General features: G+C 33.8%; 1 protein-coding gene across 1 annotated transcript in view; it reads left to right on the plus strand.

The window, feature by feature from the left end:
• Nucleotides 1–16912, plus strand: part of Ccdc73 (coiled-coil domain containing 73) — a 132794-nt gene that overhangs the window by 62387 nt on the left and 53495 nt on the right. Inside the window, exons 6-8 of the mRNA XM_046467528.2 lie at nt 9175–9213; nt 12949–13084; nt 13315–13394. Of these exons, the coding sequence (XP_046323484.1) occupies nt 9175–9213; nt 12949–13084; nt 13315–13394 (255 nt within the window). The remainder of the gene's footprint in view (nt 1–9174; nt 9214–12948; nt 13085–13314; nt 13395–16912) is intronic.

Genomic DNA, 16912 nt, shown 5'->3' on the forward strand with positions numbered 1-16912 from the left:
AGCGCATTACCACTTGAGCCACATCCCCAGCCCTAGTTCACTAATTCTTAATTGAGTTTTATTTACTGTGTAATTTATCCATTAAGTTTTTAAAGTTCATGACTACAGTTTTCTTCTATAGGTTCTATTTGGTGCATTTTCACACTTGCCTTTTAATAGTGTCTTATACATTTCTCATACTTTTTATTATATTTTTTATGACTTTAGTAATTTTAAAATAACTTTTATATTTTTAATATTCGTCTGCTATTGGGGGGTACACATATTCCTGTTTGCAGTGGCTGCCTGCTGCCTCCTCATTTTCAGTGTTCATTTTTATTGTAGTTCATAAATTTTAAATTGTGAGCTCACTTCAATGAAAATTATACTTTTTTGGTGAAATTTTGTTGTGGAATTCTTTCTACAGAGCTCTGCTATATTTCCTTCTGCTTTGAGACTTAAAGGTCTTACTGATTAGTCTACATTTGTTCTGTTAATCTATCATCTTAGAATATATACACCATGCAGGGGTGTGTATATTAGGCCTTTATACACTTTTGTGCTCCAAGTTTAGGTTTTTCAATTTTTCGTGGAATAATTTTTGGTTTTGACCCAGAGATCCAGACAAACATAAGCTTTGTTCTGCTGGTGGGCTGTTTTTCTTGTTCTTCTTTGCCAGAGTTAGCAGCTCTTTTAGCATCTCTCTTTAAAAAAACATATTTTTAGTTGTAGATGAACACAATAGCTTTAAAATTTTTTTTTGTAGTTGTAGATGGACAGAATGCCTTTATTTTATTTGTTAATTTTTATATGGTGCTTAGGATCAAACCCAGTGCCTCATGCATGCTAGGCAAGTACTTTGCCACTGAGTTACAGCCCCAGCTCCTGAGCCACAACTCCAGCCCCTAGTGTCTCTTTTTTATACCAGTTTTTCTTAATTGTTGTTCCAGATCTCTTGGCTCTCTGCTCATAACTTAACCATTAGAGCCTATGCCTGAGTTTAGTGATTCCTAGGTTACCAAAGCATCAGTTTGTACTGATGAGAAAACTTTTGAGTTTTCTTTCTTGTTTCTAGCATATGGGAATTTGCCTTTCTCTCTCTCTCTCTCTCTCTCTCTCTCTCTCTCTCTCTCTCTCTCTTTTTCTTTTTGATATTGGGAATTGAACCACGGTGCTTAACCACTTAGCCACATCCCCAGTCCTTTTTTATATTTTATTTAGAGACAGGGTCTTGGGATTCAAAAACATATTTGTATTGGGGGAGCCTCACATGTAACTTCCTTGTTTTTTAAATACTCTCTCAAATCCAACATTTGAATAAAACAACTTTTTTCTTCAATATAAAAATGAACTTTTTTAGATAAAATAAATCAGTACAATGACCTTGTCTGTTTTAAACTAAAGCCAACATAACAAGAAATCTTTAAAAAAAAAAAAGATAAATCTGAAAGGAAAACTCAGAAAAGAACATTCTTACACTGGCCTAACTTGTATTTTTAACCAGAAAACCTTTATTTGCCTAATCACCTAAATTGATAAGTATGCTTAGTAATGCAATCCATGTTTAATGCAGAATACAGTATATTATACTTTAGAGTCACAAGGGTGACATCTGTGTGATAATTATAAAACTTACTCTACATTTTTGAGTTCTCAATCCAAACATATAGATTAGGACAGGTCACTTTATTGCTGGAAACCTTCATGGAAGGGCCAGGTTCCTCATAAAGACGAAAAGTTTGATTGGTAGTTGGGCAGTCTCCGCTCACATCAGCAGAATTATAAGGAGTCAAGAGGCAATCAAAACAAAAGGAGATTAGCCAACTTGTGAGTGGCCCCACATTAGAGTGCATAGCTTATCAGGATCAAGGCTGGCATTTGTGAACAGTTAACTTCATAATAGCACACTGTGGGCATTACTGATTTCATCCTGGAGTATTTGAAAATACTTTATGGTCAAATGACAGCCTGCAAGTAACAGTATGCATTCCTTCTCCTTGAGCACCAAGTCTAAATCTAAAATGATAAAGGGGACTTATTTAGTCTAAAGGAAGAAAATCCTTGCAGCAGTGTTTCTAGAATTTCATAAAAATAAAATAGCAGCTAATGTCTCTTCAGCTTCTTGGCTTTTTGACGTCTCATTTACTCTAAGTCCTCCTGCATACCTAGTCTTAAACTCTTTACTTCTTCCTTCTGCTCTTTCCAACTACTCTCCATGTAACAAAAGGCATAATCACTTTCAACTTTGTATTTTTTTCTTTGGTCAGAGCCAAAGATTTCTCGAATGTGCTTGGATATTTCTTCCTGAGGTTCTCCTTCATCTTCAATGAAATCATTCATTTCAGAGTCACATTCATCATCATTCTCTTCTTCCTCATTTCCTCACTGCCTTCTATATCCAGTAGGGAAGGGAAGTCTTTGAGGACCTTGGGCAGATCTGTAGCTAGAAAACATTCATCTGTTCATTGCTGGTTCCACTAATAATATTCTTGGAAGATATTGTTTCTGTGACAACAGTACACTTGGGCTTCAAAGGGTGACCTGGGCTATTAACTGTTCACACAAGTCGTAAGCCTCTTACTGGTCTTCCAGGGTTTGAACTCCTGATAGTCCATCTAGCTGGAACTGAACCACTTATGAATCGTCCAGGCCCACTGACTGGCCACTCAGGGGGTCCTGGGGCACTCACTGGTTGTTGAAGGTCATGTGGACTGTTTATAGGTTGCCCAGAGCCTCCAGAGCTGCCCACAGGTCTCCCAGAACTACCTGAGACACTAATGGGTTGCCCGGGGCCATTGAACTGCTTGCAGGTTGTCTAGGGCTATTTGTACCAGTGACTATTCTCCCAGAGGGATTCAAGTTACTGTCTAGCTTCTTGGTCTCATGACTGAGCGCTCAGGTCCTGAGCTGGAGCTACCATTACGGTGTCTTGGCACAAGGCCAGAACTAATTGTGGGCCTAGCAGTCCCTGGGCTGGGTTTCACAGGGGCTGAGTTGGAGTTACTGACTCGCTGCCTGGCACCTGGACGCTTAGCTTCATTGTGGGGGTGACCAATGGCCCAGACTTGGAATGGCTAATATAAGAAGGATGAAATTATTTGTGTTCAGTAGTAGATTTCTGAGTCCCATTGGCAGAAGTCTTTGGTGCTGGTGAACAGGTCTGTCATGACTTCATGAATTGAGGGTTGGGAACTATATAGCCCGATCCTGCCTTGGTCCTCTCTCCTAGCATAGATTTGGGTGAAGACACTAATAAGTGTTTCTCATGGGATGTGATAGGTCTGGATTTCTTCTCAGTATGAGGAAAGGACATTCCTTTAGAAGAAGGATGACTGTCCCCAGAATCTTTGCTAAGTTTTGTGCACACTCTTTCTTTCTGAGAAGGTGCCATTTTGGACACAGTTGGAGGTAAGGTAGTTTTGTATTTGTCTCAATTTTCTTTTTCCTGTGTTTTTGTTTCAGGAATTCTTGCTCCCTAAGTTCTTCTTCAGTCCTAGGCTGCTCTTCTAATTTCTTCACTACCTTTATCTCCACTGGTTCCAACTTCTTTTAATCAGCCAGCCTCAGTATAATTAGTGAAGTTCATGGGTGGTGGGGCACTTTAAGGGAGACCTTTAGCTTGCTTTCAACTTCGGGAGGTACTTGCTTTTCCTCATATTCCTGCTTTGACTCTGCTTGATTGTATTCTAAAAATTCATATTCTTCTTTCATCTTGTACTCTTTTTCAGTTGCCTGACTGATGTGGTCTTCCATTGCCTGCCTGTTCTTTAACTTTTCCTCAGTAGAATCCCATTGTAGCCATGGAAATTATTCTTTGTCCTCTTGAGCATAGCTCTTGCCTTCTTGTCATGTTTGAGCTCAATTCGTTTTTTTTCACTAGTTCTTCTTTTCTCCTTTTCTAAGGCTTTTTGTCTGAGCTCCTCTTCTTTCCTTCAAAGAAAAGCTTATATGGCTGCTAATTGGACACCTTTAACTTTTGGGTCTTTCTTTGGAGTTCCCACTGCTAAACTATATCTTTTTGGCCCATTGTTGACACCTTATCCTTTGGAAGCTATCAGGAGAATTTTCCTGAAGTCCATGTTTGGCCAGGGAGCAGAGACTGGCCAGGCACTCAGAAAGGGGTGAAAGCACACCTTGCCAAGGTGACTGCTATGCCAAGGGCTTTCTTAAACTATTTTTTTTAATGCTGTAATTTCAAATAGTTCATTCCACAAAGTTTTTTAAATGACTTATTTTTCTTCAAAACTATCATAAGCTTACACAGAGTTTATTGTTCCTCAACAGTTTGAGAATAATTTGCGATTCTGTTACTATGTCACCCCTATACTGTAGTATATTTTTCTTACAATCAAGGACATTCTCTTTTTTTGTGTGTGGTGCTGGGGATTGAACCCAGAGCCTTGTGTATGCGAGACAAGCATTCTACCAACTGAGCTAGATCCCCAGACCCAAGGACATTCTTTTTTTTTTTTAATTTTTTATTGTTGGTTATTCAAAACATTACATAGTTCTTGATATATCATATTTCACCCTTTGATTCAAGTGGGTTATGCTCCCATTTTTACCCCATATACAGATTGCAGAATCACATCAGTTACACATCCATTGATTTACATATTGCCATACTAGTGTCTGTTGTGTTCTGCTGCCTTTCCTATCCTCTACTATCCACCCCCCTCCCCTCCCCTCCCCTCTTCTCTCTCTGCCCCCTCTACTGTCATTCATTTGTCCCCCCAAGGACATTCTTTATAAATAAACTATAGCACAATCATCAAAATTGGGAAGTTATTATTGGTACATAACTATAATGTTCAAGAACCATTCAAGTTTCATCAGTTGTCCCAATAAAGTGTTATATAGCAAAATAATCCAGTTTAGAATCCCCTGTTGCATTTATTTGTCATAGCTGTTTAATAATTTCCAGTATGGAAGAGTTCCCCAGTCTTTATTTGATTTTTATAACTTGATACTGTTAAAGATTATAGACCAATTAATTTGTAGACTGTGCCTCAGTTTCTGACTAACATTTCTTCTTAATCAGATTTAGTTTACATATCTCTGGCAGGACTATCACAGAAATAGTGCTGTGTTCTTAATATTAAATTATATCAGAAAGTTCATGCTTTCACATTGATATTTAAAGTAGTATCTGACAAGTTTCTTCTCTGAAAATTTACCCTTTCCCTCTTTGTAACTGAAGTATTTTGTAGGGAGGTACTTTGAAACTATATGAATATCAATTTTTTTAAAAATGTGTTTATTTTTATATATTTAAATATCAATATAAATTTAGTTTATTATTTTATTCAATGGATTAAAAACTGTGACTATCATTTATTTTAATGCTCATATTATTTTTTTGGACAGCATGAGTCCATTTAAGCTAGTTTTGACATGTCTTTATAGTATTTTAGCATTTTTATGATTTCATTTTTTAAAAAATATTTGTTAGTTGTCAGTGGGCCTTTATTTTATTTATTTATTTGGTGCTGAGAATCGAACCCAGTGCTTCACACATGCTAGGCAAGTGTGCTACCACTGAGCCACAACCCCAGTACCCATTTTTATGATTTCAGATAAAAATAAAATATGTCAGAATACCTTGTACTTTACATGGTCTTTTCCTGGAATGAATCATTTCTCCATGTTGAACTGGTTCCTGTTAGTGGAGAAATGGTATGTAGAAGATAAGATCTGAGTACTATTATACACATTAGTATGGGGTATCTATCACTTCTTCTGACCCCCTGAATACAGCAAGAGAATATGTGTATGTCTTTATATACATATGCACATTTACAATTATCTTATTTCTACATCAGTTTTTATATATTAAAAATCATGAATTCATACCATGTCCCACTGCAGTCTAAAAGCTCATTGTAGTTTATTTCCTTCCTGTAAATTAGACCTTTCTGTTCTTTCAGTGAAAATTTTGAAATTTCATTACTTTTAATATATTTATTTATTTGATAAATCACCATATGTGTAACCAGTCAATCATTCTGCTGTCCCTTCCTTCCTCTGGTGGATGCCTTCCTTTCCCTGAGTAGAATCTGATACCTTGAGATGGGATGTCCTATTACATTTTTTGGCCTTATTCATATATTTTGCCTTAGCCATCTTTTTGTTCTTTCTTTTAGTACTGGCGATTGACCTAAGGCTTCATGTATGCTAAACACTTGTGCTACCACTGAGTTACATTCCTGGCCCTACCCTACTCATTCTCTGACTGCCCACAATAGACTCTCCTCCTTCTTACCAGGAATCATTTTTTCATCATTCAGGCCTGATAGATACCCTGTTCTGTAATGCTATAGTCATGACTTCCTCACCACTTCTTCACAGACTCCCTACTTTGTCCTGCCTCATCTAGTGGGTTTAGGATTGAATTTTTTTTTTTTCAGAAAGAGAAAAAGATTAAACGTTTTTAACATTGTGTTTCAGGGACCTTTATTTCCAATTAACATAAATCCAATTAATGGAAAATTAATAGGAAAACAGTTTTTCTCTAAAGAAGTAAGCATTTTAGCTATTCTTAATTTCCATAAAATAAGGAATTACCATAATAATAAACATCTGTATGTCATTTTTGAGATTATCTTCTGTAGTTAATACATTAATTAGTATCAGTATAGTTTTATTCTTATATTAGAAAGACAGCTGTATTTGACATTATAAAGCAATTCATATGATTTTTAGAATTAAAAAATGAAAAATTAAATATAGCATACATAAAAAGATTGTATGTCAATCTAATTCTATTACTTTCAAACTTGACATGTTTAAAAGGAAGCCATAAAATCCCCCTTTTTTCAATTGCATATTTTTTCAGTTCACTTAACTCCATCAGCTACAAACACTGTAGTCCTTTCACCTAGATTATTGCAGTAGCCGGTTAACTGGTTTTCGTTCCTCAACTTCTGTTCCCTTTGACTGTTAACATGACATCAGAGTGATCCTTAAAAAAAAAAAAAAAAAAAAGGTCAGCCTATGTTACATTTATGCTTGGAACTTTCTGCTTCATTCCTTGTTAAAACCTAAATACTTATCACATATTATAAAGCTTGCAATGATTTGGGTTTTTCTGCTTTCTCTTACCTGTCTCTAAACTTGTCTTTGGCTGTTCTTCTCCTACCTACTTCCTCCCAACCACATGGGTATCCCTGCTGTTCTTTAAACATACCAAGTATTGTCCCCATTAGGGCCTTTGCATTTGCTGAAATACTCTTCCTTCTCTCCAAGTCTTTACTCAGAAGTTGCTTTCTCAAAAAGGTCTTTCCTGACCATCCTATGTAATCTTCTTCCCTGATCTGTTATTTTTCTTTAGCACTTATTAATATCTAATACACCATATGTTTCAACTTATTTATGATATGACTTACCCAGAATTTAAATTGTGCAGGATTTTTGTGGTTCCAGTGTATATCTTCATCAATGTTTTGCCTACAATGAACATTCAGTATTTGTTGAAGAAATGAGTCACACATAGTCAATTCTACTAAAATGAAATAAAATGATCAGCTCATTCATGAAAGTAGGCTAACAATTTAATTCAAGGGAAATGTGAAGTAATCATTGTATTTTTGTTTAAAATTTAACAAATGTAAATAGGGTTTAAGAAATTGAGCACTTAAATATGTAAATCAATGGATGTGTAACTGATGTGATTCTGCAATCTGTATACGGGGTAAAAATGGGAGTTCATAACCCACTTGAATCAAAGTGTGAAATATGATATATCGAGAACTATGTAATGTTTTGAACAACCAACAATAAAAATTAAAAAAAAAAAAGAAATTGAGCACTTATAATGGCTGGTTGGAGTTTAACTTGGTCAGTCACTATGTAGTTAACTATTATGTAGCAATTTTTAAAAGCCTATGAAAATGAACAAATCTCAAGAATTTCACTTTTTTCAATTTGTCCTGCTAAAATGAGTAACTACAAAATTGTAGGTATAAGTATGTTTATTTCAGAATAATTCATTATACTAAAAATAGAATACTGGGTAAAGCCATACAAATGAGAACAATTAGGTAAAGTTAAATTAATGTGTATCCATTGAAAAGTTAAGTTGAAGTTGGGTGAGTTGGTGCATGCCTGTAATTCCCAATGACTCCAGAGGTTGAGGCAGGAGGATTGCCAGCCTCGGCAGCTTAGTGTGATCCTACCTCAAAACAAACAAACAAACAAACAAAAACAACAACAATAAAAGGCTGGGATTTAGCTCAGTGGTAAGTCAACCCTGGTTTCAATTCCCAGTACCAAAAAAAAAAAAAAGGTTATGTTGTATATTTGTCCTAGAAAGCCATTTATTACATATTAAGTTAAAATAATATTTATTATCATCACTTCCTTCTGAGCCTCTTTTAAACTATAAATGCATAGAAAAAGGTTGCTAAGTTGCTGAGGCTGGCCTTGAACCTGCCTCAGCCTCCCAAGTTACTGGGATTTCAAGTGTGTGCCACTGTGCCTGCTAGTTATCACTCTTTAACATACTTTTTACTTATATTTGTTAACCAACACTCCCTCTAGAAAGAAAACATTTTGCGGGGGTTTGTGTTGGTGGTACTATGGATTGAACCCAGGAGTGTTTTGCCACTGAACTATATCCCCAGCCCTTTTTATTTTTTGAGACAGGGTCTCACTAAGCTTCCTAAGCTGGCCCCAAACTTGGGATACTCTTCCTTCAGCCTCTAGACTCTCTGGGAGTCTCTGGGATTACAGGCATGCACCTACTTTAAAGAAAGCTTCTTAAGAGTAAGGGCTTTGAGCTGCATGCAGTGGCGCACACCTGTAATACCAGTGGCTTGAGAGGCTGAGGCTGGAGGATCTTGAGTTCAAAGCCAGCTTCAGGCGTTAAGCAACTCAGTGGCCAAGGGCCCTTGAATTCAATCCCCAGTACCTGCCCTGCCCCCCCAAAAGGGGCAAGAACTTTTGTTTTGCTTGCTGCTATATCCCAGGAACCTAGGAAAAAGTCTAGCACATACATATGCTATGAATATGTGTTGAATAAAAGAATGTATTGTTTTTGTTATAAGGAAGAGGGTTATTGTAAATAAAATTTTGAAAAAAAAATCACCAAAAACTGTGCATAGAAATAAGTGCCTAATTTTACAGCATGCAGTTTTGATATCACAGGGAATTTGTGGTAAAGAATTTTAATGAGATTTTCCCTCTCTATTTTTCAAGGTTTCTAAATATTCTTTACAGAAGAAAGTGAGTGAAATGGTAAGAAATTTACAAAATACCTGTTTTTTTTCACTTGGATTAGTACATAAGATGCATAGTAATTTTGTGAATGTAAATGTGATATTTATAGTAAAAAATGGAATACTTAAAACTGGATATTGCTGTCCCCTGTAAAGATCTGACATAATTTAAATACTGTATAATTTAAATTATTTTACAAAGTTACTTGCAGATTACATGGTATTTATATTTTATAGAATAAATTCTAAAAACTATTATTTTAATGATTTTTTCCTACATATTTATGGAAAAAAATAGTTATTGTAGACTGAAAAAATTGAAATACATATTGGGGTATGGCATTCATCCTTTAAAGTTCTACATTTAGAATGCAGAACTCATTATTTATTATTCAACAAGTATTTATTGTGAATTTCTTTTTCCTTATATATAAAAAACTAATATTTTTGTTTTATAGCATAATATTTTATAGAATATTTACTTTGATATTCTCCTTTTCTAGTCCAATTTATTCAGAAGTATTTTTTGTGCATGTGTTGTTGAACAAAATTCTTTTATATCCACTTAAATCTTCAAAAGACTTCTTGAGTGGGTTTACACTATTTCAGTCTTCATTGGAGCAAACTGTAAAGCAAGAAAAATTAATTTTTGAGTATGGCTTATATATATAAATATGGGTGTGTGTAAGAAATCAGAGGTCATTCCTTATGATATTAAATATAAAAACATAAAGTAAGTATTTTGCTTCTTTAAATTGTTTTGGTCTGTTATAAAATAAAAGAGCCCATAGAAAGATTGCTAAGCTTGATTGAATAAAAGATGTGAAAATTCTGTTGCTGTTCAACTGGAAAGAATAAAATAATATTGTCAGACTATTTTAAACTGTGATTTTAATTAAGAAGCTGAAAAACTAGATTCCACTTTAGCTTTAAGTACCATGACATTTGTTCTGAAAGTCATCTTCAACGCTACAGTGATTTTACACAAAATATAGTGAAATTGAATAATGTGCCCTTTGACCTGGGAGATAAGGCTACAAGTTAAAGATCAAAGGCAACATATAATGTGTTTTGTTTTATTTCAGTTTAAAATTTGATTAAACAGATACTTAAAATCTTAAAAAAAACCATGGAAACATGTATTTTACCTATTCTAGTTTTTGGTCATACTTCGAAGCTTTTTGTTATTGTGAATTATAACCTCTTAACATACCAAAATTAATATTTGAGTTATAATATTTTTTCTGATAGTTGTTCAAAGCATTTATACCATTTTTCACTTAAAGTAATTAGATATTGATATGTATATTTAATATTCCATGATCACTCTGGCTGAATATTTATATTTCTTATTTAAAAGTTAAAAATAATATTTTTTCTAAACATTCTTGGATATATTTATCTTACATTATAATTCTTTTATTATTATTTTTTTCTGTTTTTATATAATTTACATCCTTCTTTTCATTCAAAGTTAATCTTATTTTATTTGTAGTGGTACATTATTCTTTTATATTATTTGTCTTTATTGGTACGACAAGGTCCAAGATAGCCACTATAATAGTGCCAAGGAGAGACTTTGGGAAGCAATAAAGTCAAATGTCTTAAAATAAATTATTTCAGAAAAGTAGTAAGCAACTTTTAAAGAAGTTCATGATCTGCTATAGGTGAGCACTAAACTACTACAAATTTCTGTCTTCTAGGAATTCAGTAAATTAATTTTCTTATAAAAGTGGTGATACATTTCTAGATAAATTAACATATCATACATAAATCAAAAGATTTGTTCATCCCTACCCAAATCACCCTTTGGAAAAAAATCATAGACATTACCAATAAAATAATACAGCAAAACATGTTAAAGAAAAGCTTTAGAAAATTGAGTTAACTATCATTGTGATTTGGTCACTGAAAAAAATCTCTCCTGTTGTTTGCAATAATTACTGTGCAGATAATATATTGTGTAACTGAATTTATTGGTGGCTGTGTTGTATACCTGTGTAAGTTAATTCTGCTTATTTAAGGAAGTAAAAACTTATCAAACCACGTTTAAGTCATATTTATTTCTCAGATTTTTATTAAAGCAAAATTTCAATATTGAAGCTTTTGATATTATTGAGAATAATCATATTTTCTTTCAGAGTAGAATGTTTTTAGACTGAAGACTTGTCTAGAAATAACTTCAGGATAATAAATATTATGTTTTTCTGTACACATGTACATTAGCAGTGTAACTTACTTTTGTAAGTAGTATTTGCCTTACATCTTTAGATTAGAAAGGTAAAACTATCTTAAGATTAAGATGCTTTTGCGTTTTAAAAATTGAATTTTATAACTCCATTAAATTAGTTTGGGTTCATATTGAAGAAGTTAGAAGTTGCAAAATTGAAAATTAAGAATACATGAAGTTTATCTTTGGATTTTTATCTTTTCCTCTAAAATTTATTTATAGCTAACTGTTTTAAGGAAGTTAATTTTGTCTCCAAAAATTAATTTCCTTAAGTAAATGGGAAAAGGGGGAAATTGTACAGCTAGGTCTTTTATTAGTAAATGTATATTTAAAAATCATGTATAAATATTATTTTGAAATAATACTATTACTATTACTATTTTAAATGCATCAAGGCTTTAAAGTAAACTTTATGTCTCTGCACACATATACACACACATAATTATGCATATGTTGTCCTCTTTTCTAATATTGATTTTAATAGGTTATATTTGTTTTAAATTAGGTACATATGTGTTTAGAAAGCAGTACATCTGACATTATTTTCTTGGACTAAGTCTTGCATCGAATAATAAAATTATATAAAAGAAAAAATAATTTACATCAATTTAAGAGGTAAAAAGAACAAAACCAATATGTACTTAACTATTAGTCATCTCAGAAATCTCATGAAATCAAAGGGGTATCAGTAGAGAAACGGGACTGGGGCGTGAACAGAGGGGGGAAGTGTTGGGGAGTGATTTGGCCAAATTATATTGTTATATCATATGCATGTACGAATGTGTAACAACAAATCCCATCATTATGTACAACTATAATGCACCAATAAAAAATGTGAAAAGAGAAAAAATTTAAAAAGAGAGTTCTTTTAATTGAAGGTAATGGGACCCTTATTGTACTATAAGTAGGATCCAGTCTTTTTTTTTTTTTTAACCAATTATTTCTCCAGTTTAAGTAGGTTTTCTACTCAACTATATTGCCTTTCTATCACAGAAATATTGTCTTTACCATTTCATTTTTAATGAAGTGAGAAGGTACTATATTCATTAAAATTAATCTCAGAAAAATTACCTGAGTTGCACACCAAAATTATACTTGCAAATGAAGGCACAAAGAATCAAAACCATGCTCTGGTTAGGTGCTAATTATTCATGTGATTTAGACAAAGAAAAAATGATTTCCTAGGGTTCTAAGACTATTGCTTTAATATCTTCCTACTTTATTTATTGCTAGGCTGATTAACTTTTTATAAATAAAAGTTGATGTTGAAAAAGAAAGAAAAAGACATTGTAAACAAAAGAAATATAAAATGAAATTGTCTATATTTATTCCAGGGGAAAGGAAAGTTTGCTTTAGTTTTATACAGATTTAGAAATATCTGCTAACTAATCATTTTTTTTCTATTGTGTACTCAGCACTTTTTCATAACTTTTATTTTTGGTATATTATTAACAAGAGTTGTTTACCACTATATATATTTGTTTGTGTGTGTGTGATACATATAACATTTATTCTTTAAAATAGGAACAAAATGTCAAGTTACATCTTTTGGCTAAAGGTGATTATCATAAACAACTGAATGAAATTGAGAAATACTATGCTACAATAACAAAACAATTTGGATTGGTAAAAGAGAATCATGGAAAGTTAGAACAAAATGGTAGGTGCTATTTTGTTTAAACTTACATGTTCAAGAAGGAATATTTAAATAGATTTTATCATGAATAAATTGAATTTACTTGACATTAGTAGTAGTAAATGGCACTTTAACATTAAATTAAATAAAAATTATTTAAATTACATTGGAACTGTTTTCCTGTCTGTGTTCATGGTATTTTCTTTGAAATATATGATGAATATAATATTTTCCTAATGTCTTTGATGTTACAGTACAAGAAGCAATAAAATTAAACAAAAGACTTTCAACTTTAAATAAAAAACAAGAATCTGAAATATGCAGTTTGAAGAAGGTATGATTGATATAATTTTATAGTATTGAGTAAAAAAATTATACTCTAAGGTGGGTGCAGTGGTGCATGCCTGTAATCCCAGTGACTTGGGAGGCTGAGGCCAGCCTCAGAAATTTAGTGAAGTCCTAAGCAACTTAGTGAGACCCTGTCTCAAAATAAAAACAAGGGCTAGGGATGTAGCACAGTGGTAGAGTGCCCCTGGGTTCAATCCTCAGTAAATATTAATTAATTATAGTCTAAAATAATCAGTCTTATGGAATATTATTAGAAAACAGTTTGGTAGAATTTTTTGATAGAACATGATTCATAAATTTTGAATTACGATTCTAGTACATTTAATAATTAATTCCAATCCATTCAAAAATTGTTTTGACTTATAATCAGTGACTTGAATTTTTTAAGTTAATTTATTTATTTATTCTAATTAGGTTATATATGACAGCTAAATGCTTTTTGATTCATTGTACACAGTTGCCACACAACTTTTCATTTTCTGATTGTACACCATGTAGCGTTGCACAATATGCGCAGTCAGACATTTACCTAGGGTAATGATGTCCATCTCATTCCACCATCTTTCCTATCTCCATTCTTCCTTTTCCCTCTCTCCCCTTTGCCCCATCAAAGTTCCTCCATTTTTCCCATGCCCTCCCCTGCATTATGGATCATTATCCACTTATCAGAGAGAACATTTGGCCTTTGGTTTTTGGGATTGGCTTCTTTGGCTTAGCAAGATCTTCTCCAACTCCATCCATTTACCTGCAAATGCTATTTTATTCTCTTTTAATGCTAAGTAATATTTCATTTTTATTTAATGCTGAGTAATATTCCAAAGTTTTTTTTATCCATTCATCTATAGAAGGGCATCTAGGTTGGTTCCACAGTTTAGCTATTGTGAATTGAGCTTCTATAAACATTGATGTGGCTGTGTCACTATATTATGCCAATTTTAAGTCCTTTGGGTATAGACTGAGGAGAGGAATGGCTGGGTCAAATGGTGGTTCCATTCCAAGTTTTCTAAGGAATCTCCATATTGCTTTCCAGATTGGTTGCACCAATTTGTAGTCCCACCAGCAATGTATGAGTGTGCCTTTCCCCCACATCCTTGCTTAGAGTTATTGTTGTTTGTATTCTTGATAGCTGCCATTTTGACTGGTATGAAATGAAATTTTAGAGTAAATTTTGATTTGCATTTCTCTAGTTGCTAGAGATGTTGAAAATTTTTTCATATATTTGTTGATTGACTGTGTATCATCTTCTGAGGAGTGTCTATTCAGCTTCTTAGCCCATTTATTGATTGGGTTGTTTGTTTTTTTGGTGTTAAGATTTTTGAGTTCTTTATAAGATTAGTGCTCTATCTGATGTGCATGTGGCAAAAATTTGTTCCCATATATATGCAGGCTCTCTCTTTACCTCATTGATTGTTTCTTTCCACTTAGAAGAGCTTTTTAGTTTGAATTCATCCCATTTATTGATTCTTGATTTTATTTCTTGTGCTTTAGGAATCTTGTTAAGGAAGTCAGGTCCTAATTCAATGTGATGAAAATTTGGGCCTACTTTTTTTCCTCTATTAGGCCCAGGGTCTCTGGTCTAATTCCTAGATCCTTGATCCATTTTGAGTTGAATTTTGTTCATAGTGAGAGAAAGGGGTTTAGTTTCATTTTGCTGCATATGGATTTCCAGTTTTCCCAGCACCATTTGTTGAAGAGGCTATCTTTTCTCCAATGTGTGTTTTTGGCACCTTTGTCTAGTATGAGATAACTGTATTTGTGTAGGTTTGAGTGACTTGAATTTTTATGGTGATGTGAATAGACAGTGAACATTTACTGTATGTCAGCTTCATTAGCACCATTCATTCATTCATTCAGTATTTATTTAGTGACTTATAGGTTGACAGCCAGTGTCTCCATGGAGGGTTTTTCTTCTTGTGAAAGGTGTAAGCCACCTGAGAAATTAAAGTCTAGCATAATTAGTGAAGAACAAAAGACAAAGAGTCAGAAATATATTTTCCAAAGCGGAGCCCCTGATAGATCCAGTCCACACAAGAGCTGGAGCTAGCCAAAAGAAAGTGGCTCCAGTAGTTTATTTAAGGCAGTACAACAAAGCCAGGGGTAAGGTTTCAAGGGTGGAGTCTTGCTTTTTGATGTCTTGCAGTCAGCAGGTTGATTGGCATCTTTTTCGGGTCACACCCATCTCAGGTGCTGTGTGGGAGATATGGCAGAGCAGAATAGGAATTCACAATATGTCTCTGGGTAGTCTTACACAGAGGAAATGTCCATAGGAAGTTCCCAGACACCAGATGTTCCTATTCACTAGGTTGCAATGCTGACAAAATTCACACACAGCCCACAGAAGGCTGACGACAATGACTTATATTTGCCAAGTACTATGTGCCACTAAGGACCCAACTATAAAGAAAATAAAATATGTTTCTACTTTTATACGGTCTAATGTGGGGAATTAGACAGAAAACAAGTAAATATACAGATCAAATAATTTAAAACTGTCATAAGTAATCTGAAGAAAAAGTCAGGATAGGATGACATAACAGGCGATTTTTATTGATTGAAGATAAAGGAGTAGAGGAAGAAAAGGAACAGTGTTTCAGGCAAGAACAGCATGTACAAAACCTTAATACAGGAAAGAGTTTAGTACATTTGAAGAACTAGAAGAAGTCTGGTATGGCTGCAGCATCGTGAATAAAAGCGTCCATTGAATATTTATTGATTTGCTCTTTGAACACCAGTATCCCCTTTTCTTCTTCCTAACCTTATCCAAATTTTTGTTTTTGTTTTGCCTTCAGCTTTAGAGCTGAGCTTCAAATTGGCAGAAAACTATAAACATATTTCTTTCCTCTGGCCACAATCATTCCTTCAGGAATTAAAAATCAGGAAAAATGTAATCCCCATAGTGGCTACCAATCATGAGAGAAGCCAAAACCTGAGGAACTTAATGTGGAAGGCAGATTGGTGTGATATAAAGAAACCTGTTCTTCTACAACATGTTGAGTCCCTGCATTTTTTCCTGGTTCTAGACTTTTCAGTTATGTGAGCCAGTAGTCCCCATTAGTACTTAAGCTAGCTTGGTTAGGGATACTTGTTTTTCATTGTTTGCAACTATAAATATTCCAACTGATGCAAAGGGAGAGTTAGTATGAAAAGAAGAAATAGGTAAGGCCTTCTTTCTGTAGAGAATGACCTCTAATTTCCTTTCCCTACTCCCTTCAAAGCCTCATCTCAAATATACCACTTCAAATCATTTTAGGACTGCTTCCTTACCCCTGAGAGAATTAAGCGCCTATCCCTATTGATCTGAACATGAACAACTGAAAATGTTTTTTCAAAACATTTGTTGAGTACCATTTAAAATGCACTTAATTTGTAATTATTTATTGGTACACAAAATATTTTGTACTTTTTCCTGCAGTTCCAAAGTTATGCCTGGAAATCTTATCTATATGAATTGCATTAGTGGGCTTCCAAATCCTCTAGCTTCCTGTTGAGCAGGGCCAGTGAAGC

The sequence above is a fragment of the Marmota monax genome, unplaced genomic scaffold (genome assembly GCF_021218885.2).
Source record: "Marmota monax isolate L192 unplaced genomic scaffold, Marmota_monax_Labrador192_F-V1.1 WCK01_AAM20220418_F8-fsc00135, whole genome shotgun sequence".
Classification (NCBI taxonomy): Eukaryota; Metazoa; Chordata; class Mammalia; order Rodentia; family Sciuridae; genus Marmota; species Marmota monax.